The following is a 24,400-nucleotide window of genomic DNA, read 5'->3' as shown; positions in this document are numbered from 1 at the left end:
CTCTAAGCCTATCGTTTTTGAGCTTCTCTTTTCTACCCCCTCCCTAGTCTTTGAAGCTCAAAGCAGTCAGTCTGCATGGGATTGCTTAAGGTCATCAGTTGGTAAATTGCCCCCAGGCAGTTTCCTAACCCGTTCTATAAAGGAGGGCCGCAGACACCACCTGCCAGAGCAGGCTGTGTGACCCACTGACAACAGCGTTTCCCATGGCTTCCGAAGGTTGTTTTGTTTTTGTCACATCCTGCTTCTTTATAAAGCACCTTGATTCCTAAAAGTTTATCGACCAAGTAGCCCCAGCTGAAATGCGTAGTTCCCGCTGCTCAATGTATGGGGAGAGGCCTGGCCCTGGAACGAAGGGACCCGAGTCTGCGCCCAGCTCCGGGATGGCACGCCCAGCCCCACGGAGGCTTCCTCACGCCCGTGGCAGACCGGCCTACATTCTCATCATCAGACTCGACCCTGAGCTCCTAGGGCAGAGAGACGAACACTCAGAGGTCAGGGAAGTCTTGGGGTTGGAGGCAAGGAACAGAGTGAGACTAGTCCCAGGCTGCACTGATCCCCTGACCCCCAGGGACCGCCAACTGCCTCCTGGGTCCTGCACCCTCCCTGCCCATCCTTTAATCCAGCAAATCACATGTGGGTCTGTCCCATTTCCTGTAGCAGCTCTGGGAATCTCCTCTCCCCCATGTTGCTTCATACCACCCACCAAAGACCTACTTGTCCAGCCTTTGAAGTGGCCCTGTGGCTGCCAGGGTGACCCTGGTCTACCTGACACATCCCTGTGCTACCCAGGGGCCCCCACCTGGAACAGAGGTAACCCGGAAGGATGTTGCTTAGAATGATTTAGGGATTTTTCTGACCAAGAAAGGCTTAAAGGAACTTAAATAGCAGTGTGAGACTGTTCCATTTAGAGAATAGTTTGATAGTCCAGTGAAATAATGATAGATAACACCTGGCTTGGTTTGTGTCTGAGGCTGGCATTTTTAATTTGCAGGTGGGTGTATACATACACATATACACATGTGTATATGTGTACATACACACATATGTGTACACATACATATACACGTATACATACATATATATACATATATATACACACATATATATATATACAGATACCTTTAAAAACTATGTTGTGGTTTAGTAAAAAAATTAAGACTTGGTTTATCTGGGGCTCACAGTTCAGCAAATTCGTAGGTTTTACTCCTATCTTTGGTCTGAAGTTCAATTTGGGTTTGAAACTCGGGATGAAATTGGGATTGAAAGTTGGCGATGGAGTTTAATTTATCCTTGAAATCCCCAGAACCAAGAAGAGGGCTTGGCACTTAGCAGGTGCTCGATGAAGCTGGGCTCATTAAGTCAACGACAATATAATAGAGTCCAAAAGCTCCAAGAAGCAGGCCTACATTGTTAGGGCTTTTCGCTGTAGGTTGGCAACAGTTTGAGCTCTCCGTGTTGAGGGTTATGTGGGCATCCACCTTTCTAGTTTGGGTTTTAAGTACAGTTCTATTCGGAGGCTGAGAGGTATTGAGGTGAGCCCTGTGAGTGATATAACCATAATGTCTACAAATTATTGAGTGCTAGTACACACCTTGCACTCTGTGACGCCATTTCCATATGACCTCACTAAACCCTCACAACAACCCGATGAGTTGCTATTGTCCCTATCTTACAGGTCAGGAAATAGAGGCTCAGAGAGAGCACGTGTCCTACGCATGGTCACTGAGTGAGACGGAGGCAGGGCGGGGATTTGACCTTGCGTGTGTCCGACCCCAAGGCCCAGCTCCTAGTGCCCTCCTCACTGATGCCCCTTCTACCCCTTGTAATCCTCCTGCGGACTGCTCCTGGAGCTGCTCCTCCCCGTGCAATTTAAGAAACGTTAGTCGTGCTCACTGCGCTTTGCTGCCTGCTTTCTCGGATCGGGGATGTCTTGGGAAGCCCTTTCTGGTGCCACTCGTCTTTTGTTTGTTCTTCTTGAATATCTTGCTCACCCAATTGAAGTCTTCAGCAGGACTCTCCCTGGGCAAAGAGATGAACTGAGTGGTTTGTTAAAGGCCTGTCCCGTGTCCTCCACTGTCAGGGCCCTGGTCCCTCAGCAGGTATTCGGACGCACCGAGGCTGCGGTTCTCAGCCCTGGCCGAGCATCGGAGTTCCCCAGCGAACTTTTATTTTGTAATCAATGAATATTTACCTAAGTAACGCCATGCCAACTAGCCAACTGAAACTCAATTAAACTTTTATACAGTGTATGTCAATACAATAAAGCTTAAATCACGTGAACAAAATGTGTAATACCCAAGCACAAAATGATTAAATTTATGCAAACTCTTTAAAAAAGTTTTATAATTAAGATTATACTTAATGTGAGAAGCAGGTATATTTTAAATATATTTGATATGATATGGAGTGGGAATGTCAAAAGCAAGAGTGCCTCAGGCCCTGCTCTCCATTAGCTGAAACTGTGGCTGGAGAGAAGCCGGATCATCGCCTGGGCTGATCCAAGGAAGGAGGGATGAGCTCGGTGGCGGGAGATACCCTGACCCAGCCTCTGATCTCCTGCTGGGGCCTTCCACTGGCATCGAGCCAGCAAGGGAGCCTGGGTACTGTGGTCCCCATGGAACTTAAAAATGTACAGATCCCCAGGCCCTCTGACAATGACTGCAAAGATAATAAGGGAATACATGTTACACAGCCCAGACAAGCGATGTGCATTACAAAAAAAGATTTTCTGGGGACACTTTACAACACAGGAATATTAGTCCCCTTATCACGCTGACAAAATAATTTGGATTAAGGGAGGTCTTTGGTGGGGTCCCTCAATTCATACTGTGCAGGGGCTACCTGAGGCTAGGTTGTCCCATGCCTGCTGGCTCTCTGGAACTGGGACATCATCAGAGAGTAAGACATGAGGGGGCGCATTCTCCCACTGCACTCAGAGAAGATGCCTTCCCTTGGGTGCACAGCAGGGAGCTGACAGTCTCATTTTCCCCAGATTGTTGAGCGGAAGGGGTAGGGGGGTTGGTTTGTGAACTGTAAAGGGGTGGACTGTGATCACGCAAACCAGAAAAGGATCTCAGTTTCCTCAGGCAGCTGCAGAGATGGAAAGTACCGCTTCGCTGGGCCGCCCTCCCCCGCCCACGTTCCCAGTTCAGGAGAAACTTACACTGCATAAGGCTCGCTGGTGGTTTCCTTCGCACTGACCAGAGGCACGGTGCTGTCTGGATTTGAAGAAGCAGGGAGAGCTACAGTCCAAAGTAAAGATACAGGAGACATGAGTGAGATGGGGGAGGGGGGTACTTCGCCATTTTGGAAATAACAATAGGAAGTAAATGAGGGTGTTTAGGAGCAGTAAAGAACTCTCTCACTCCCAAACTCTCATATTTAGGACCAGAATCGTGTCGTCGGATTTGACTGAGACCCAGGGCAGTGACAGCTGTGGAAGCACTGATGCTGACGCCTGAGGTAAGATTATCAACAATTCCTTCAGAAAAAGTAGCCGTGTGAGGGCAAGTTTTCAGGAAAATCCCCCAGAGAGGCCTGAACCTCCCCTCACAGCTTTATGTCATGCTTTCTTCTTTTTCATTAGAACAGAAAATATTAACAGTTTTATGACCATTATTCTTAAGTAAGCTCTTTGCAGATTTCTGATGAGTTTGAGGATATATAATATATGAAGATGAACATGTGACTATGTAATACATGTAAATAAAAATAGTATAGAATCCAGTTAAATTCCTCTACCTGAAGGTCTTTCATTTGGGGCCTTGGCGCTCCCAAATCTATTTGCAGTTCCTTCGTTTAGGGATTTTCCAAGGACTTTGTGCTACCGCCCCACCCCCCACAACTCCGTGGCCATCAGTGATTGATAACACCACCGCCTGAGGAGGCTCGCTCTGCCCATCCCTGTGATGGCCAAGGATGTCGCAACTGAGGCTCAGCTGGAGGCTGTAACAGAGTGTCTCAGCCTCGGTGCTCCTGTCATCAAGGGCCAGATAATTCTTTGTCGTGGGGGTCATGCACTGGAGGACAGTTAGCAGCATCCCTGGCCTGTACCCACTAGATGTCACCCACTAGGTGACAACCAAATGTGTCTCCACATATTGCCAAATGTCTCCTGGGGGTAAAATTGCCCCCAGTTGAGAACCACTGGGCTATTTGTACCTCTGTCCGCCCCCAGTCTGAGTGAAGAATGCCGAGTCAGGGCCCAGGACTGCTCAGACACATGAAGACACATACCTTCAGGCATGAGTGTGATAACAAAAAATAAACACATTCCATCTAACAGGAAATAAGAGAGCACGTAAAACACTTTGATCAGTTTTCTAATTCTTAATGTCCTGATATTTTTGTCTCATTGTGATTAAAAGAATCAAAGGAAACCTATTCCAGAGAAAAAACCACCCCTGACTTGGGGCAGATTCTCAAAGGACAGCTTGCTAATCTGTGCCGCTGTTTACCATAATAACTATGGAAGTTTGGCTGACGGACCAGGAGGACCCTACAACCTGGCTTCAGTCCATCATTTGGGCTCCTGTCCCCTTGCCCCTACCCCGACCATCCATGGTGGCCCAACAGGTATCCTCTTTATCCTGAATGTAACCTGAGCTTTCCTTCTCTGCACCTGAGCTTCTAGAATAAACGAAACCCAAAATGTTCTTTCTACTCCATCCAATCCCATCCCACAAACCACGATTGTCAAAATCCTGACCATTTCAACTCGCCTGTCACCTCCAAGATGCCTTCTTTATTCCCCCACAGAGAAGAGATCTTATTCTCCATAAATACCCCCAACACTGTTTTCGTTAATTACTTAACACTTAATAATTCAGCGTGTATTTTTGAGGTTGGTATCCATGTCATTCCCTCTGCTGGAGGGGAGATTTCCTGAGAGTGAGGAATTGAGAACTGTTCATCTTTGCAACCCCTACAGCACTGCTTCTCAAACTACCTGCAGTGAAGAACCAGTTTTTAAGAATCTTATTACAATCCGTAATGGACTAGTACTTTTGTGAAATTAGTAGGAAAACGACCAAGCTCTTGGATGTCATGGTGACATCTTTTTGCTATAAACATTTCTAAATGCTTACTCTCAATTTCTATGCTCATTTCACTGTGAACTATTAACAAATAGTTCAGGGATGAGCATTGGTCCACAGACCACTCTCTGAGTAGCACTGCCCGGGCACGGTGACTTTCACCATAAAAATCTACTAGTACAGCAGTTCTCAAACGTTAACGGGCAAAAGAATCGCCTGGAGGGCTTGTCAAAAAGACAGACAGCTGAGTCCCACCCCAGAGTTTGTGATTTAGCAGGTCTGTGGTCGGGCCTGGGAATTCTCGTTTCTAACGAGTTCTCAGGTGATGCTATTGCTGCTGGTCGAGGGCCACACTTTGAGAATCACAGGATGAAAGAAATGAACAAATGCCAAGTCCACAGCCCTCTAGTGGTGGTCTGTCCTCATAACAGGGAGAGCCGCTAAAGCTAACTGCTAACTTCTCCAGCGCGCCCCTCTAAAGCAACGGTTATTGGCCACCACGTTGTTACACACTTGCTGATGCGCTCCAGACGTGAGAAAGCCATGAGAAGCCAGAAGGGTCCATACCTTGGGGCTGTTCTGGGCCCAGTTCCTCCACAGGTAGCTGTGCAGGTGATGCCGAAGGAGAACATGGGGGCAATGTTTGAGGCGCCCCCACACCTGAAGGCCCCAGGGATGGCCTGGGTGACACAGATGACTGGGAGGGTGGGGATCTGGGTGGTGATCCCGATGGTTGTATCTGCTGCTGTGGTGATACGGGTGACGGCCCAGGTGTTGAGCTGGGTGGCGAGTGCACAGCTGGGAGGGATATAGGTGGCACGTCAGTTGGAGGACGTGATGGTGAAGAGGGAAGTGGCGATACAGGTGACTGCTCAAATGAAGAGACAGGTGGAGAATCAGGTGACTCCACAGCCCACTCCCATGTAGACTCAGGTGTCTGCACAGATGGGGACACAGGTGGACCGTGGTGACCCCTTCTCTCCTCTTTGGGAGCCCCTGGTGTGTGAAGTTGTACAGATTCTTCCAGACTGGCCTGCTCTGTTTGAAGGCTTGGTTGACTGTGTTCAGGGCACTCATTGCCCAGGGCGAGCTCTATCTGGCAGTAGACTTCAACCCGGGGGAAAATCACTCTCTTGGAGGGAGAATTAAGGTGAGCAGCATCTAGGAAAAACAACGGCACAGAGTCACGGGGGCATGACTAACCCCCGGCATCAGCACGGCGTTTGCAAAAGATGGTTTCCCCAATGATTTTCCTGAACAGGATTAGTGCTTTTCAATGGCCTTTCCTTACTTACTTGAATTTATATTGAGTATTTGACTGTGTATTAATTCATTTATTCAGTGAATATTTATTGAACTTCTGTATGTGCCTGGCATTACAGCAGGCACTGAGCAGGGAAAGGAGACAAAAACAGGTGAGATGGTTCCTGGCCTCCTGGTGCTTATAGTCTAGAGTGGGGGCAGGCATTGACCACCCAAATAACCTCAAGTTTTAGCCAAGACAAGTGCTAGACAAGAGGGGAACAGGGTGCTAAGACAGAGGGGAGCAGAGAGGAGTTAATCGGGAGGCTTCCCTGACGGAGGGACATTTGGGCTGAGATCTGAAGGGCGAGTGGTCCAGGGGGTGGTCGTGGTGGGAAGAGGAGGAGCATCTCAGACAGACAGAACAGCGCACAAAGGCCACAGGTTTGAGGGAGCACGAGGAGGCTGAGGGCCTGAAAGTTCAGTGTGGGTGGAGCAGGGGAGGGGGCACTGTGGCGGGAGACGAACGAGGCTGAGGAGGCGGCAGGGGCCAGACCCCACAAGGGCTTAGAGGCCCTCGCACTGAGGACACTTGGTTTTCATGGCAACCATGAAGCATTCCAGGCAGGAAGGTGCTGACCTGCCTCTGGTTTGGGCAAGATAACTGTGGCTGCCATGTGAGGACTCAGTGAAAAGGGCACAGGTGACCCAGGGAAACCCCTCAGGGTGCTGTGGGAGATGTTTGGGGCTTGCACCTGGAAGGAGATCGAAAGAAGTAGAAGATTCTGTTTAGGAGGTAAAATAAATGAGAATTGGTGATGGATGGATTGGGGCATGAGGGAAGGTATGCGGCTCACACAATCAGACAGATGCTCAGATGCGTGTGCCATTTGCTGAGAATGTGACCATGGAGGGGATGGGTCTGGAGAGGGGTGGGGAGAGCGCAGGTTACAAGTTTGTTCTGGGACATGTTGAGTTTAGCAGCCTTCGAGATGTCCAAGGAGAGATGAAGGTGAGCAGTTGGATGTGTGGGTTTGGATCTCAGAGAAGAGATGAGGGTTAGAGATGTATATTTGGGAGCCCCACCTATGGGTGGGACTGAAGCCGTGATGGTGGCTGTGGCGGAGATTCCCTAGGAAGGAAAAGCAGAGTGAGAAGAGAGACGAGGATTGAGTCAGGAGACAGGGAGAGGAGAACCCAGGGAAGATTTTCTTAAATAGGCAAGACTGGGGTAGATTTAAAAGTTGCTAGTGAGGATCCAGTTGAGAAGTGGAGGTTGGATATATAAGAGAGAGAAGGAATCATAGATAATTGGAGAGTCCAGAGATGGAGAAGGGGTCTGAGCATGGGTGGAGGGGTGGCTTTGGGCCGGAAAAGGGGAGCTTCCTTCAATGTGCTGGGAAGGAGGGGGAACAGGGAGAAGGGAGTCTGCATATTTGGGAGCACAAAGTTGAGAGAACACCTCTGTGATGGCTTTGGTCTTCTCAGTGAAGTAGGAGGCAAGGTCCTCTGCTGGGGATCAGGGAGGGTGGCAGATTTGAGGTGGTAATTGCAGGCGATGAGAGAATAGGTTGACAAGAGAAATAGAGCATGATTGCTTCCTGTGTAGAAATTCACAAGCTGATTCCAAAATTCGCATGGAAAGACAAAGGGCCCAGAATGGCCAAAACAGCTTTGAAAATGAAGAAAGTTGGAGTCTAAGACTACCCGGTTTCAAGATTTCTTATAAAGCTACAGAGATCAGGACGGGATGGCATTGATGTAAAGACAAACAAGTCTATCAATGGCACAAAATAGAATGTCCAGAAACAGACCCAGGACACACAGAGACAATTGATTTTAGTCAAAGGTACAGAGCCATTTCAATAGAGAAAGCACAGTCTTTTCAGCAAATGGTGCTGGAACAACTGGATGTCCATGTGAACAAGAAAGTACTTTGATTTATGCTTCGTCCCCCGTCTAGTACAGTGCTGCTGAAGAGAGCACACTTTGCACCTTATCTAAAAATTAATTCAAAATGGATCATAGACATAAGTGAGAAACCAAAAAACTATAAAACTTTTAGAAGAAAACATAGGAGAAAAACTCTTTGTGGTCTTGAGTAAGGCAAAGATTTCCTAGATAAGACACCAAAAGCATGCTCCATAAAGGAAAAAAATGAATAATATGGATCCCATCAAAATTGAAGACTCTTTTTCAGAAGACATTATTAAGGAGTTGAAAAGAGAAATCACAGACTAGGAGAAAACATTTGCAAATCATATTTCTGATAAAGCGCACTTATTTAGAATATATAAAAGCTCTTAAATAAGAAAATAAAGAATTCCATTTTTAAAATGGGCAAAAGATCCAACCAAGAGAGCTCCCAGTGGCCAAAACTGGAACAATTTGAGTAACAAAATAAATAAAGTAGGACTGAATAATAACCTAAAGAGTAAAATAAGTATCCATGAGTCCACACTGAATAAACAAATGATTGAATAAGCGAGTAAATGGAGGAGAAGAGACAAATCTCCGGGGCAGAAGAATTCCAACTAACTTATGTAGATACTCAGCCCTTAAGGAAGTGAAGCATAACTCCCTACTCCTTAAGTGTGGGCTGTGGATAGTGACTTCCTGCCAAAAAGCATAGTACGAGAAGGGAGAGAAAGAGTAACTTTACGGTGGAGAACCTGACAAACACCCCCACAGCCAGGTGGTCAAGGTCAACAGCATCAGTAAACGTCATGTAATAGCAGGTACCCGTGATACGATATGATGAGAATGGCGCTTTGCCTCTGTGCTCTTCCTCCCTTGAACCAATAACCCTAGTATGATCGTGAGGAAAACATCAGACCAACCCCAATCGAGGGACATCCTACAAAATATCTGGCCAGTACTCAAATCTGCCAAGGTCATTAAAAATGAGGAGAGTCTGAGAAACCATCACAGACAGAGGAGCCTAGGGAGACTCACCACTAAACCTGGGGTGGTGTCCTGGATGGGATTCCGGGTCAGAAAAAGACATTAGGTAAAAACTAAGGAAATATGAATAAAGTATGGACTTCAGTTAATAATAATTTATCCATATTGGTTCATTAATTGTAAACAATATGCCATACTGTGTACCAAATTGTATGTGTACCACACTATAACATCTAACCAATGTGAGACATCATCATAGGGAAATTTGGATGTGGAGTATATGGAAACTCTCTGTACTATTTTCATCTTTTTTCTGTAAATCTAAAACTGTTCTAAAAAATAAAGTTTATTAAAGGTCTAGGGAGAAATGGGCAAAAGAGTCGAACAGATATTTCACCAGAGAAGATATTTGGACAAATAATAAGCAAATGAAAAGATGCTCAACGTCATTAGTCATCACGGAAATGCGAATTAAAATCACAATGAGATACCACCACACACCTATTAAAATGGCTAAAATGAAAAAGACCGACCATGCCAAGTATTGGTGAGAATTTGGGGAAACTGGAACTCTGATATACTGCTGGTGAGAATGTAACATGGTACAACCACTGTGAAAAACCATTTGGCAGTTTCTTAAAAAGTTGAACATACATTCTGGATATATGTCTTAGTCCATATATATCCAAAAGAATTGAAAATAGAATCTCGAAGAGATATTTGCATGGCCATATTCATTGCATCCGTGTTCACAATAGTCAAGAGGTGGAAGCAACCCAAATATCCATTGATGAACGAACGGATAAAGAAAATGTGGTATACACACGTAACAGAATATTATTCAGCCTTAAAAAGGAAGGAAATCCTGTCATATGCTACAACATGGATGAAACTTGAGGACATCATTAGTGAAATAAACCAGTCACAAAAAGACAAATACTGTAGGATTCTACTTATTTGAGGTGTCTAAAGTATTCAAACTCATAGAAATAGAAAGTAGAATGGTGGTTGTCAGGGACCAGGAGAGGGGGAAATGGGGAGCTGTCGGCCAATGGATGCAGAGTTCCAGTTTTGCAATGAAAAAGTTATGGAGATTGGCTGTGCAACAACGTGAATATACTTAACACTTCTGAACTGTATGCTTAAAAATGGCTAAGATGGTAAATTTTATATGTGTTTTTACCACAATTTTATATATATAAATATATATTTATATGATAAATGTATAAATATATAATTACATATTTTTTACTTATATGTATAACATACATCTACCATATGATCTAATCATTCCACTCCTAGGTATACACCTGAGAGTAGTGAAGGCATGTGTCCACACAAAGACCACGCATGAGATGCATTCATGGCACCTGTATTCATAACAGGCTCAAAGTGGATACAACCCAAATCTCCATTAATAGGTGAGTGGATAAATGAACAGTGGTATATTCATATAATGGAATGTAAAAAGGAACGAACTATTTATCCCATGCAAGAACATGGATGAATCTCAGAATAATTATGTTGAGTGAAAGAATGCAGACCAAAAAAAGAATTCATACTATAAGATTCTGTTTATCAAAAACTCTAGAAAATGTAATTTATCTATAATGACAGAAAGTAGGTCAGGACCTGTGTGGGGATTGGCGGGGGGGTGGGGGGGGTGAGGGAAGGTGGGAGGAACCACCTTGATTGTGGTGCTGGTTTCACAGGAATGTGTATGTGGTGTGTGTGTGCCAGAAAACATTAAATTGTGAGAGGGAGGCGGGAGGCATGCCTGGATGCTGGATGGATATTTTACACATGGCATCCTCTGAGCCCCAACCTCCCTCAGCGCCCACATCCACGCGTCCACGCGTCTATGTGGGGAATGTGGATGTTCGAGCACACCAGCAATCATGCCCTTCCCTTTGGCAGAAGGCTGCTGCCAGGAGAGGCCAAAGTGGAGAGGGAAGCTCGCCTGGCAGCAGAAATAATTAGATGGATGTGAGGCGGGGGAGGAGAAAGAGGAGGCCAGGATGTTGAGGGTGACACCTGGCGGGTGTGGCTTCCTGCTGAGCTGACCCACATCCAGAGAGCACTGGGGGCAGGAGGCTGGAGCCGACTCCTGTTTTCTATTCCCAGATGGCAGGCGGGGACCGGAGTGTGACTCTGGGCATCGAGTGCGATTTCTCAGGATGTGTCAGTACTTCCTGCTCACATCTGGTGCCGGTAGGAAAATCCAGCCCCACCAAACCCGATAGGCTTTCGATGGTGGAGCTGAAACCTGCCCTGAGGAAGCCACACACACACTGGCAATTTGAAAGAGGAAGCAAAAATAGCCGGTCGCCAGCATGAGACATTTTCTTCCTTAGAAGTTGTGTGTATTCCTACTTGGAGGGGTTCCAGGGCCACTGGGAAGACCCACCATCCTTGGTATACTGCCCCAATTCTTTAGTGGATGCCCCAATTGCTACTATGAGAGTTTCATTCCTGGTTTCAGATAGCCATTCATACCTGTGAAAATGTCCCCACCAGCTGAGGGTGGAAGGGCTGGGGAGGGAGGGAAGGTGGAAGGGGGACTACTGAGAAATGGGGCAGACTAGAGATGCTTAGCAACTCACCTCGTCACTCTGCCCAGGGCTGCCCCCAAGGGGAAGAGAAAGGAAATGTTCTAGGGGACGGACAGGTGTGGAGGCGGCCAGGCAGCCAGGCTGTCACCTGAGCTGTGGAGGGGTCTCCTGGGGCAGGGAATTGGTGTCTGTTCCAAGATCCCAGTCCCAAATCAGGGGACCTCCCCCAACCCAAGTCCCCATTGTACACCGTCACTGAGGACAGAGTGGAGGGGCTCCCCAGCTCGTGGTGGAAAGGAGCCCAGGCCCTAGCCAGCCCCTCCTATTCCCGAGGCTCTGCAGGTGAGGCCCCCTTCTCCACCTACACCCTACCCCTCAGGTGGTCCTCCCTTTGGATTCGTGGGGCTCAGTTTTCATAGCTGTCACCTGTGTTAGTGTGGAGGATGGGAGAGTTGTCAGAGGAGAGTCAGGGTTAGGAGGAGTCTGTCCTGCAGAGAGGGGAGAGGGGGGCCTGTCTCCGAGGTCAGAGTGGGCAGTGGGCTGCGTTGACCATGGCTAGGAATAAAACTCTGAGGGAGGTTCCACGATCAGCCCCCTTGTACAGAGGAAACTGAGGCCCCAGGAGATTAATTACCTGCTCAAGATCACACAGCTGGTAGGTGTCAGGAACCAGGATCTAAACCCTTTTCACAGATTAGGATCCAAGACTCAGAGAGGGGGGGTTTCCTGAGCTCACACAGCCAGGGGGATGGGGATCCTAGCCCAGGGCTACTTGCCCCCAGAACCCACCTTCTCTCCATCCTGCTCTCTTGCTCCCCACCCTGCTTGTTGAATGAACCCAAGAGAAAGTAAAGATTAGGACGAGGGGAGCTTGGGAAAACAGGAAGATTTTTGTTGTTGTTGTTTTGTTTTGTTTTTTTTGCTGAGGAAGATTAGCCCTGTGCTAACACCTGGCTGATGAGTGGTGTAGGTCCATGCCTGGGATCCAAACCCATGAACCTGGGCAGCTGAAGCAAAGCACACTGAACTCAACCATTACACCACTGGGCCAGCCCCAGGAGGCAATTTTAAAGAAAAAAAAGTAAACATATACTAGGAAAAAACCCTCAATTCAACCTTTTCATTTCACTGCTAAAATACTTTTTAAACTATGTACACAAAAATTTCCCCCCAGCATTGTTCATAATCGTGAACATTTGGAAACTCAAAGGAATGATCAAAGTTTTCTGTGTAACTGTGATGGAATATTATACAACTGCCAAAAAGATAGTTACAAAGACCAAATGGCAACATGGAAAAAAATTTACGATATAACATTGGGGAAGCACACTTTGACCCAGGAATCCCTTTTCCTGGAAATATATTCCACGGAATTAATTCTAAATATGGTAAAGCTTTCTTCCCTTCTTTTTAACAAAGATATTTGCCATGGTCTTCAAGGAGTTAGAGCATGTCATACGTGTCATTGGAATCTTCCTCCCACTGGATAATGCCCAGAGGACAGACCGGTGTGGGGACCATGCTTTCTAGACCAACATAAGGCAAGGGCTCTTCCCTCTCGTTTGTTGATCAATATGTCACTCAAAGTCTTACACAAATATGAACTAATCACATCCAGTTCTACATTAACAATACAGTTTTATTGGAAAAAGAATAAAAATGGAAGAGAATGAAACGAGATGAAAACGCAATTCTCCAGGGAGATATGAGCTACGTATTTCCTAAATACAGTTTTTAAATCCAGAAATATATTTGTACAAAAGCCCTAGACACTGTCCCATCAGTTAACCTCAATGCCTTTCCACGGAGATCCTAACCTCTGGCCACAGTGGCTGGTCCTGGACAATGCAGGCTGCCAGGTCCCCGCACCCATTTCCAGTTCTCCTGGGTGAAGCGCATTTCCAGTCCACAAATTTGGGGGGAATGCTCCCTTGCTCAGCCCTCCTGCTTCCTGCCTTTGCCTCGACCTCCAAGCCTCCCCTTCCTTGGGGCCCCTCGTGGTACTTACTCAGCCGCCTCAGGTATAAAACGACATCTTCATACCCTCGGTAGTAGTAATCATGCAGGACCTGCAAGGTGGGGACACCAGGGACAGAACTCAGGCTGCAGCAACAGAGAGAGCCGCAGTCCCCTCACCCAGAGCAGCTGCTTTCATTGCTCTTGAGCTTTATTTGATGAGCTTTTCAAAATGTATCCATCCAGTGCCCATCGCTCACTATCTGCTAAGAAGCTGGGCGTAACTCCTGACCACGTGTCTGTAGCGATGCTGCGTTAACATGTTAAACCTCTCACAGCTGATCATCAGCGTCCCCTGGACAGGAGAGGCTGGGATCTTTGTAGCAGAACCAGAGAAGGCGCATTTGGGCCATATGATGAGCAGAGTTTGGAGACTGGGTTCAAATCCCAGTGCTGCCACTTATTGGCTGTGTGGCTATGTGGCTGTAACCGCTCACAGCCTCAGTGTCTTCATCTGTAAAAAGGGAGTAATAACTATCTATCACAGAGGATGCTGGAGGATTACATGAGCTCTCGGCCACAAAGCCTTTCTGTAAAGGACCACATAATAAATATTTGCGCTTTGCAGGCCACACACAATCTCTGTGACATCTTTTCTTTTTTCTTTTTTTTTTTACAACCCTTTAAGAAGGGAAAGCCCATTCTTAGCTCACAGGCTGTACGACACTAGCCCAGGCTGGATTGGGCCTGTGAACCACAGCTCGCTGACCCCCACCCTGCATGTCACAGTGGGAGAGTTCCGCTAACATTCCTATTAGTGGTTCTGGCATCACCTCGTTTTACAGGGGAGAAAACCGAGGCTGGGAGCACTCTGGGGACTTGTTCAAGGTCACACAGTGGTTAGCGTCAAGGCCAGGACACAGGTCTAGGAGGAAGTTTAAGGGACCATTTGAGGGAGGAGACGTAGATGGAGCTGAGAGGGCCCCACTGGCTCCTCCGTCCCACCCCCAGGCCCTGTGGCCCTCCCCCATTCCTCCTCCCCCTCCAGGACCTCCTGTCTCTCACCACCAGGTCCGGAGGGAACAGGGCGTACGTCATCCTGGTGATGTTTTCCAGGGAGAACTGGAAGGAGCAATTGAATATGCGGAAGTCTTGGAAGATGGCGGGGCAGTCCCGGGGGCAGATGTCCTGCTGGCCGCTGAAGGTAGAGATGGTGATGGAGTCGGTCCAGAAGGAGCAGGGCTGCATGCCCGTGAAGCCCCCGTCGATGTACCGCTGTCAGGGGAGGCAGAGGGAGAAACGCTCTTCAGGGGTCAGAGGTCTTCTCCGCCACTCAGGGAGTCCACCAAGGAAATGGGTCCCTCGGGACAAACCTTGAGACCGAGGTCTGGGTGGGTAAGTGGTGTGTCCAAGGTCACTTGGAGAGTTCACAGTGGCCTTTGGACTCCCAGCCCAGTGCTCTGTCCCTGCACTGTCTCCGCTCAGCCTTCTTAGTAGGGCCAAGACTGGGGCTCCCAGGCCTCTGTGGGGAGGGGGCACTCACAGTCTGGATAAAGCAGGAGGGCATTCTCCCCATCACAGCTGCCCCTCCCACACTACCCCTCTAGAGCCACTCTACTGTTGCAGGCGGGCTGGGGAGTGGAGTGGGTCTGAGCAGGTTGTGAAATATCCCCTCCCCAGATGGCCACGGTCCACAGTGCCCCCCTCTGTTGAGGTCAGGCACCCCGGACACTCTCCAGAGCGTCCCTGACCACGGCCTCACCACTGGCCGAGCTTCCACCTCAGGTCCCTTCCCCTCTGGGGCCTCTGTTTCCTCAACTATGAACGAAGGACAACAAATACCAAGGCTCCAGCTCTCTGGGGGCCTGAGTACAGCTGACACACAACAGGCTGCATCCACCAGCCGAATCCTAATCTCTGGATCTCATTATCCCTACATATAAAATGAGGAGGGGGCGTGGGGGAAACCTCCGGCTCAGAGTGTGGCCTGGGGACCAGCAGCACCAGCGTCAGCTGAAGCCGGTTGGTGGTGCAGACTCTCAGGCCTCGCCCCAGACCCACTGGATCAGAATTCACATTATTTCACAAGACTCCCCTGAGGGATTCCTGGGCACCTTAAAGTTTGGGAGGCACTAGCCTAGATGACCTCAAAGGGTCCCATTTTTCAAGGTTCCGGGTCCCAACATCCCAGGGTCCGTAGTCTATGCTCTCTGTCAAGTCTGAGGAAATCTGGCAAGCCTGTGGAGTCTCGATATTCCAGGCTCAGTAATGGGTTACTGGGTCCAGAGAGAAGCCCAACCCAGTTGGGGAAGTTCATCTTAAAGACCCAGAAATCCATCTGTTTGAAAATTCTGAGTAGAAAAACACAAGGAACTTTCCAACTCGTGGCTCTTCCACAGAATGCCAAGACCACCCCTCTGCTCTCCCAGATGCAGGTCACAGGGACCCCCAGGCCACTTCTGGATCCCGGCTGGCTGCCCTCTCCCACGAGAGCACTCACCACGCCACGGTAAGTTGGGGGGATGAGGCCACAGTACACAGGGACAAAGCAGCTGCAGTACAGGGCCTGTGGGAGGAGAAGAGAGCTGAGATGCCTGAGGCCCTGGGGCTGGGTAGGGACGGTTCACCTGCAGGTCACTGGGCCACCACCAGCCTGGCCGTCCTTAAACCCAAGGTGAGGCACTGCTCTGGGAAGTGGAGCCCCAAGTTCAAGTCCTGGCCTGGCCCTAGCTAGCTGGGTCCTTGGTGACTACTTGGTAACCACTTGGTCCATCTGGGCCTGATGTTCCAGCTTTAAAGGGAGAGCTGACCTCAATGATCTGCAGGGTCCCTTCTAGCACCAAATTCCCATGAATCCAATGGATTCAACAACCATCTGTGTGTATGTGTCTGGGCCCAGGCCCTGGAATGAGAGGACAGTGAGATACCCACCCTTGGTTCTGCTCAAAGAGGGGGAATAGGCATGTACATGAGGTGACAGGTGCTGTGATGGAGGTGAGCATGGGCATTGTGGTCCCAAAGAAGGGGCACCCAACCCAGGGGGGTGCAGGGCAGGCGGTGATGAAGGAAACTTCCCTGGCAGGAGTGACTGGAGTCTTGTCAAGCAGGTGAAATGGAGTGGGAATAAGGGAAGGCACCCCAGGCAGAGGGCACAGCCTGTGCAAAGGCACAGAGGCCTGCTTTGTGTCTGGGTTGCTAGGGTTGGCCTGGGCAGGAGTGGGAGGTGGTAGGACAGGGATGGGGAAATAAGAGTCTCGAAGAGCTGGGTGCTGACAAACCCAAGGGACATGAGGTGGGTGGAGGAGGTATCCATGCCCACTGTCTACTCATCGTCACCCCAGGATCACAGCCAGGCCAGGGTGGGGATATGCGGATGGGGTGGTAAGAGCCCTGTATTTGGGGGATGGGAGGGGAGTGGAATATCAGATGGAGGGTCATGCAGCCTAACCCCTTTGTCCTGAAAGAAAATTGGGCATATCCACAGTGCTCTCCAGCAATAATAATTCATAACTAAAATTCACATTAAGGAGTTTCGTGCAGCGCACTGTCAGAGTACTCTTTCCTATGTGATAACCCATTTACTGATAATCCCATATTTTCAACAAGGGCCACTAGAAGAGGGAGACAGAAACGGGTGCTGTTCCCACCAACTGGGAGTAATTCAGGGGGGGACACACTGCAACCCAGGCTGGGAGGCGCTAAAGAAGACGTGGGACCTCTGTTGGTCACACTCGGGCCTCTGAGAAACTGCAGGATCGGCACTGAGGGCAGGGCAGAGGCAAAAGGAGGGGCTGAGCCCCTGGGGACTCTGGGTGTTGAAGTCTCGGGGATGGTGACCAAGTCTGATTCATTGAGGGCTTCCCTGTGTCCGTCTCCTCTCACAGTGTGCCTCATGCAGACAGATGCCAGGAGGGTGAAGGGAGGGAAGTACCAGGGAAGCGGAAGATAGAAGGAAGGAAGTGAGGCAGACTGATGGACCAGTCCAGGAGCCTGTCAAGAGAAGCAGGACCAGCCCTCCAACTTCTTCCTCGGCCCCACTCCCTGGCCCCGCCTCCCTCCTTGCCTCGATGAGTTCTTCTTTAGACGTGAACTCTGAAACCACGACACTCTCCCCATCTGTGAGGCGGGTGAGGGTCACGTGGAGCTTCCCTGTGGTGGCCTTGTAGGAGTCCTCAGGCAGGACCTGGTACAGAAACTGCCTCATCATCGGCACCATCTTGCAGGATGGGGACAGGGGCCCCAGGAAGGATTTCTTCACCTCGGCCACACCTACATTGAGGACTCGGAGGTACTCGTCTGTGGAGGAAGCAGAGTGGAGCCAGTGGTGAGTGGCTCATGACCAACAGAGGTCCACGGCGATTTTGCCATCTCATCCTGCATCCGACGAGTGGGAAAACCCGGAATTCTGAAGCAGGACAGGTCTCTCTCAGGAATCAACCTGTCATTTCGCACATGAGGAAAGCAAGGCACGGAAGGATTAAGCCACTGGCTCCAGAGAGCCCACAGCGAGTCAGTGGTAGAACTAGAGCAGGTGTCCCGACTCCTTTCGTATTGAGGGCAAAGGAGCACTTTCCTACCCCAAAATAGCTTTCCCCAACTTCCTGTCCCCGAGCCTGGAAGTCCACCGCCAGACTACATTATTGGGGGTCTAGAGGCTTTTTGCCCTGTGTGAGAGTCCTATTGAAGTGCCGGTACAGTTGAGGGCCCTCCCCAAGTGACACCCTGGGCCACTTGCTTGGTGCCCACTGAATCTGTGGGCAGGGAGGGGTGCTGGCCTTGAAGCAGGTGACTTACAGGGAGGGCTGAACTTTGTCTTGAAACCATTGCATTGCCTTCCCTTTATGGCCCCCGCTACGGGCCTGAGAGGGAGAGGGCCCTGAAATACGGACCCCAGGCTGGGCTGGGGGTGTCCCCAGGAGGCGGAGATGGCTTCTTCCCTCCTTCTGAGAGGAGCACAGCCATGCCACGTAAGGGCTTACAGTGCCGGATGGGGCTCGGAGAGAGGATGTGTTGTCCCGGGTGGCAGAGCAAGGTGTAACCCCCTCCCCAGTCCTCAGAGTCCCCCCGGGGAAGTTAGGGTTGTAAGCTGAATGAGAAGCGCCATCATGCTGGGTTCTCATAGCAACACTATGACGTAGGTATTTCTGTCCTAATTTTACCGATCAGGAACCTGAGGCTCAGAGAGGTAGCATAACTTGCCCCAGATCAACCATCTAGTAAGCGGAGGAAGTGGGATTTTAACCTAGAGTCTGTGACCCCTATGCTCCTTCCACCAAACTAAACCACAAACTTCCTGATCTGGGCCTGTACCTGCTTCTTGCTGATGGCTGCTCATTTCTGCCCAGTGCAAGCCTTCTGGGAAAATCAGGAACAGAAATAGCTCTGAAAAGGATTACTAATATTTTGAAACACATATTTAATTGTAAGACATCCTATACAGAAGAATCTTCTTATAATTAGTGTCACATAGCAATGGCTACTTGAAGTTGTGCAGTCCTGAGCTCTCTGCCACTGGAGGTAATCAAGCAGAGGGGGGAACAAGGACCTCAGAGACTTTATTAAAGAGATTCCTGCATGGTGGTAAGGGCTAAGATTTCTTCCAACTATGAGATTCTGGGATTCTCACAGGCGCCTGACAATACACCTGGGAAGTTATCACAGGGGACATTACTTTCTTATTTATAAACAGAGCAGCTGAGGCACAGAGGTTAAGGGATGTGCCCAAAGAGAAATACAGAAATTTGGGGACAAACCAAAGCTAGGGGCACCCTACTCCTCTTGTGTTTTACAGTTCACAGATTATTCCTCTTTAATCCTGGAGGTTGATAGGATAAGGAGACTCAGCATCATTTTACAGATGTAGAAACTAAGGCAGAGAAAAGCTAAATGTCTTGCCTGAGGTCAGACAGCCAGCCAGTGTTTGTTCTGACTTCAAACCCCACCTTCTCTCCCTGGGTGTTGGACCGATCCCAGAGGCTGAGTGAGCCTGGGTTGCCATGGTGACGGCCTTTTCTCGCCAACATTCAGCATCGCAGCTGCTTGTGTATGGTAGGGACTGACCTGAGCCACAGAGTCTCTTAGCTGTCACCCCCTTACAGGGGAGGACTCTCCTGGGAGGTTGGCAGGCCCTGCAGTTTGGCCAAGGTTAGCTTTACCATGTGCCGACTTGTACAAACAGTGCTTTCCCTCGAGGGAGGGTGGTGGCCAACCCACCAGTAGGTTATACAGCAACTGAGCATTTGGATACCAAGGTGTTGGGTCACTGAGTTCTCGCCCACAAGACCAGTCGGGATGGAGAGTCGAACCAGGGCGGGGACACGCTGTTTTTGGAATTCTTAATGAGCAGCTTGAAGTGGCCTTGCAAGGGTTGGTGGCCTTTCCCACAATGCCTCAGAGTCAGGGGCACCTGGTTCAGCTGGCCCATCCACTCCTGGACTCCCAGCAGGGGGCGCTGGCTGGGACCCATGGAAAGAAATCTGTTCTCGTTGTACAAGAAATACATGCTCATTGTGGAAAAAATCATTTAAAAAAATACAGATAAGCAAAAAAAGAAAAAAAAAAAATTAAAATGTCCTGAAATCCCTCCACCCAGAAATTAACATTTGGTTTATGTTGTCCTAGACCAGATCTTTCGTTTTTATTCTTACTTATAAGAGTACTTACATGGGGTCATACTATATACACTATTTTGTAACTTGCATTTTTCACCTGATAAATCACGTCTTTCTACATCGATATGTATCTGTGTGTAACCCAATTTACAAGCAGCATGGAAAGCTATTGTAAGGTTGGACCAATATTTCTTGAGCAGGTCCCCAGTAGGGGTTGGCTATTTAGTTTGTTTCCTTCCTTTTCTAAATAACACTGCAATGAATAAACTCCTGATAAATTCTTTGCCTGTCTCCTTAATTATTTTCCTTAGAATAAATTCCTAGAGGTGAGAATGCTGGGTCAAAGACATGCACGTTTAGTCCTGTAATGTTCATTTTAATCATAGCTTTTGTATTTATCCATTTACAGTCAACTCTCAGCTAATCAGGGGTGGTGGTGGGTGACAGGGACCCAGTGGCCAAGCAGTGGCCAAGATAATGGAAATAATATAGACATCTCCAATATACTTACATCTGAAAATGGTCCTATCTGGAAATTAGCGATGTTCTGGCCAGAATCATGTAGGCAGGGAGGGAGCAGGCATGAGATTGTCTGATTTCTCCTACTCAGGAGCCCATTTAATGTTCTTGCCTGCTGCTCACTGGGGCTGCGTCCCAAAGGATGCCTTTCTCTCTGCCTCCCCTTGCTTCTCTTCAGGTCTCTGTGTGTGTGTCTCTGTCTTCAGAGTCTCTAACTGTCTCTCTCTCTCTCTGTCTCCCTCTTTTCCCAGCTGAGGGAGAAGCAACTGATCCGTTTAAACAAGTCTCCATTGGTAGAAACTCAAGTGTTCAGCATAGCGGTTGCTGAATGCTGCGAGGAGGGATAAATTTAGCTTGCTTCTTTATGCATCTCTATACTTTCCAGCACCTTCTCCTGTTTAAAAGCCTCCTTCCAAGCTGCTGGCTGTGGGGCTCTGAGACACAGTGTCCCCCACAGACCACAGCAAGAGGGGATTTAAAAGCAGCACCCCAGGAAACTCAAGGTTGGCTGCTCCCACCCCTGCCCACACTTGCCACATCCACTTCTGCTCCCTCCTACTTCCTTTCACACCTTTGTATTTTCTAAGTGCTGTCTGTCTCCCCAGCCCAGCAGGAGGTTCTCTGAAGGCAGGTCTTTGTGGTCCTCCCCTCTCTATGGCCTACCACTGGGCTTTGCCCATAGAAGGCCCTTCAGAAACCTTTGGTATAGGCTGGGAACTCCTCAAGGGCAGGGATGGGCCATACTCACCTACGCCCACAAAGCCTTGCGCTGACACTTGGTGGGTGCTCAATGTTTGATCAGTGTATGAACAAAGGAAAATAAAAACCTGACAGGGAGGAAAAGCAAGCGAGGGAGATGTTCACAGGGAAGAGATGCTTAACTTAATTACCCAATAATAGCTCGAAGGCAAGATCATTCCAGAAGGATAGATAACAGAATTAACTATATCTTAAGTGTGGCCAATTCACCAGGTTTTATGAGTCTGTTTTGCTAAGAACTTCAGTAGGAAAATGAATAACTAAGATCCTGGGACAGGGAGATTTTGAAGGGCATTTGGAAGCCACTCCAAATTTCAGCCACTCAGAGACTCTTTTACTCTTTTTTTGTGACAAGATCCATTTTTTGGAAAGAACTCAGGCTTTGAAGCCAGGAGATTTGGTTCAAAACTCAGCTTCACCATATACCATCTGGGTCATCACTGGTAGGTCAAATAACTTCTTCCAGCCTCCATTTTGCCACCTATAAAATGGGGATGCTAATCTACCTTACTGGGATGTCATGAGGCAGATAGTTTTTAAAGTGCCAGCACATAGTAAGTGCTCAATATCGGTTATGCCAGTAACTCCCCATGTGACCATGGACAAGGCTTCTTGATGTTTGACTCTCAGCTTTCTCATCTGAATAGGGGACAATGGTCCCTGCCCCACATCTTTATTGAGGTGCGCTCAAGCGCCTGTGTGGATGCAAAAGTAAAAGCCCTGTGGAGATGAGAGGGTGTACCCTGGTTTCAGAGCACTGTAAGGGGATGAGTTGGGTGTAATGTTGTCTGGGCACGGTTGGCGGCAGCACTCCCTCCACTGTCAACTTGAGGGACCTGACAGATTTAGTAGGGAAAAAAGGAGACTTAGAAAAATCATTGAAGGGGAAGGAAGAGATAATTAGATATGTGTTCATCTTAGTTATTTGCTTAAGTGCCTAACGTTTCCCCCCTTCATGAGGGCAAGGATGGCCTCTGTCTTGTTCATCCCTTTGTCCCTAGCACCTGATATAGTGCCTGAGACATGGTAGGCACTTAATAAACATGAATGCATGCATGCATGCATAATGAATACATCAATGAACCCAGAAATCAAAGGAGGTCTGGGGAGAGATGCAGTTACTCAAGGTGACCCAGAGAATAAAAGCAGAAGGCTTCTCTTCCCCTCCTCCACACGACCTCTTGCTAAGCGAAAAATCCTAGAAAGATGGGCACTTGGCAGCTGACAGTTTAAACTGCTGGACACCCCGTTCACAGGGTGCCCGAATTAGGTCTGCTGTTGGGGGTGGATCTGCCGTGGAGGATGGGACTACGCGGCCCCAGTCTCCCGTGGACTGGTAGCCTAGCAACGACCTCGGGCTCAGCCAATCACCGCGAGGCGCTTCCCGCCGCCGGCTCTGCTCCCCCAGCCCCCGGCTCTGTGGGCTCCGAGGAAGCAGCGGCCCCTGGGGAGGCGCCGGCAAGCAGAACTGCGTTCCCAGGAAAGCCCTGGCAATTCTCGGAGTCCCTGTGTGGAGCACCTGGGAGTCTGCTGCTCCTTCCTGGTCCCTAATTGTAGGCTGAATTATGGGCTGCGTTTCCCTGCGGGTATATCTGACTGCCTGACTCCACTATGATAATAATAATTATTCTTATCTTAACAATAGTCGTTTACCCAAGCAGGTTTTCACACTTATAATCTCAGTTTATCCTCACAGTGACAGCGAGTCCCTGAGGGGCGATGACCCTGGTTTGTTCACCATTTTATTTCTATACCCGGCACTGCAGGGGCATTACTGCAAGACAACTTGGCTTAAAACTGCAGTGTCGCCACTAGGCTCTCTCCGTAGAGACCCTCTGGGCAGCCAGTTTTCACTCTGGGAGCCTTTGTTCAAGAGAAATCTCAAGTGGAAGCCCAACGTATAAAACAGCTAAGAATAGGTCTGCTCTGGGTTGAAGCCAAGTGTGGTCTCAGGCCTCGTCCAATCTCCTCACCCTACCCTAGGAAGGAAGCCCCCTGAAAGCACTACCCAGAAATTCCTAAGATTCTAGCAGCCTAGGTCAAAAATGCTAAGCCAGAGTAATTCTCTCATTTTACAGGTAAAAAATCCAGCCCAGGATAGAAGTTAAGCTCAGTAAATATGGCTGAAGAGCTGGCTGGCTGGAGAAATGGGTGAAGGATGCATAGGTCACATAGTGTATGATAGCAGAAACCGGAACTAGAATGTATGAGAAAACTCACATTTCTCTACTCTATTCTGAATGCATTATAAGCTTTAGCCAAAAGCAAAACAGCTCTGACCCAGTAAGCACTTAAGAAAACAAAAACCAAAACCCAATACTTTCTTATGGATAATAACAATCTTCCACACAGACCTTTTTCTAACCCTAAGAGTTTACTGAAGAATTGACTTTAAAAGTTCAGATCGGCTTCTATCAGGTTGCCATGGAAACATCAGCTCCTCCCGCTGGTAGACCACCTGGATTGCTATCGAGGGTCTGTAAGGCTCTTTCCCAGGGCCTGGGCCCTCGCCCTGCCCCTGGATGTCTCTCCCTCAAAAGCCAGGCACGATCTCGCCAACCTTCCATTAAAGGATCTGCTGATCACCCGAGATGAAACAGGCAGGGCGGGAATGTGTCTAGAAAGTTCTCTGGAACTTCACAATATTCTCAGGGCCATTGCCCCTGCTCTTTTCTCTCTGACTCTTTGCTTTGGTGGACCCAGAAGTCTCTTTGGGATTCTACACCAAGGTAGAAACTAACACTGGCCCTGCTTCCAGGCTGTGGTCTGTCGTACCCCACAGACTCTTCCTGTCCTTCTGAGGGGACACTGGGGTAATGCG

At 48.7% G+C, this 24,400-nt stretch overlaps 1 protein-coding gene across 4 annotated transcripts in view; it reads right to left on the bottom strand.

Moving 5' to 3' along the window:
* PNPLA1 (patatin like phospholipase domain containing 1) overlaps positions 1–24,400 on the bottom strand; it is a 44,153-nt gene that overhangs the window by 4,692 nt on the left and 15,061 nt on the right. For 3 of the 4 annotated variants that reach the window (XM_070244476.1, XM_070244478.1, XM_070244477.1), the window contains exons 2-8: positions 17,754–17,986; positions 16,191–16,256; positions 14,756–14,965; positions 13,743–13,803; positions 5,604–6,197; positions 3,164–3,242; positions 1,894–2,019 (exon numbers count right to left, since the gene is read on the bottom strand). In XM_070244476.1, the coding sequence (XP_070100577.1) occupies positions 1,894–2,019; positions 3,164–3,242; positions 5,604–6,197; positions 13,743–13,803; positions 14,756–14,965; positions 16,191–16,256; positions 17,754–17,986 (1,369 nt within the window). Of the gene's footprint in view, positions 1–954; positions 2,020–3,163; positions 3,243–5,603; positions 6,198–13,742; positions 13,804–14,755; positions 14,966–16,190; positions 16,257–17,753; positions 17,987–24,400 lie in introns of those variants that run through there. The other variant, XM_023624834.2, reaches the window with a different exon arrangement.

Source organism: Equus caballus, chromosome 20 (assembly GCF_041296265.1).
Source record: "Equus caballus isolate H_3958 breed thoroughbred chromosome 20, TB-T2T, whole genome shotgun sequence".
NCBI classification, from domain to species: Eukaryota; Metazoa; Chordata; class Mammalia; order Perissodactyla; family Equidae; genus Equus; species Equus caballus.
This window is presented reverse-complemented; position numbering and strand designations above follow the sequence as displayed.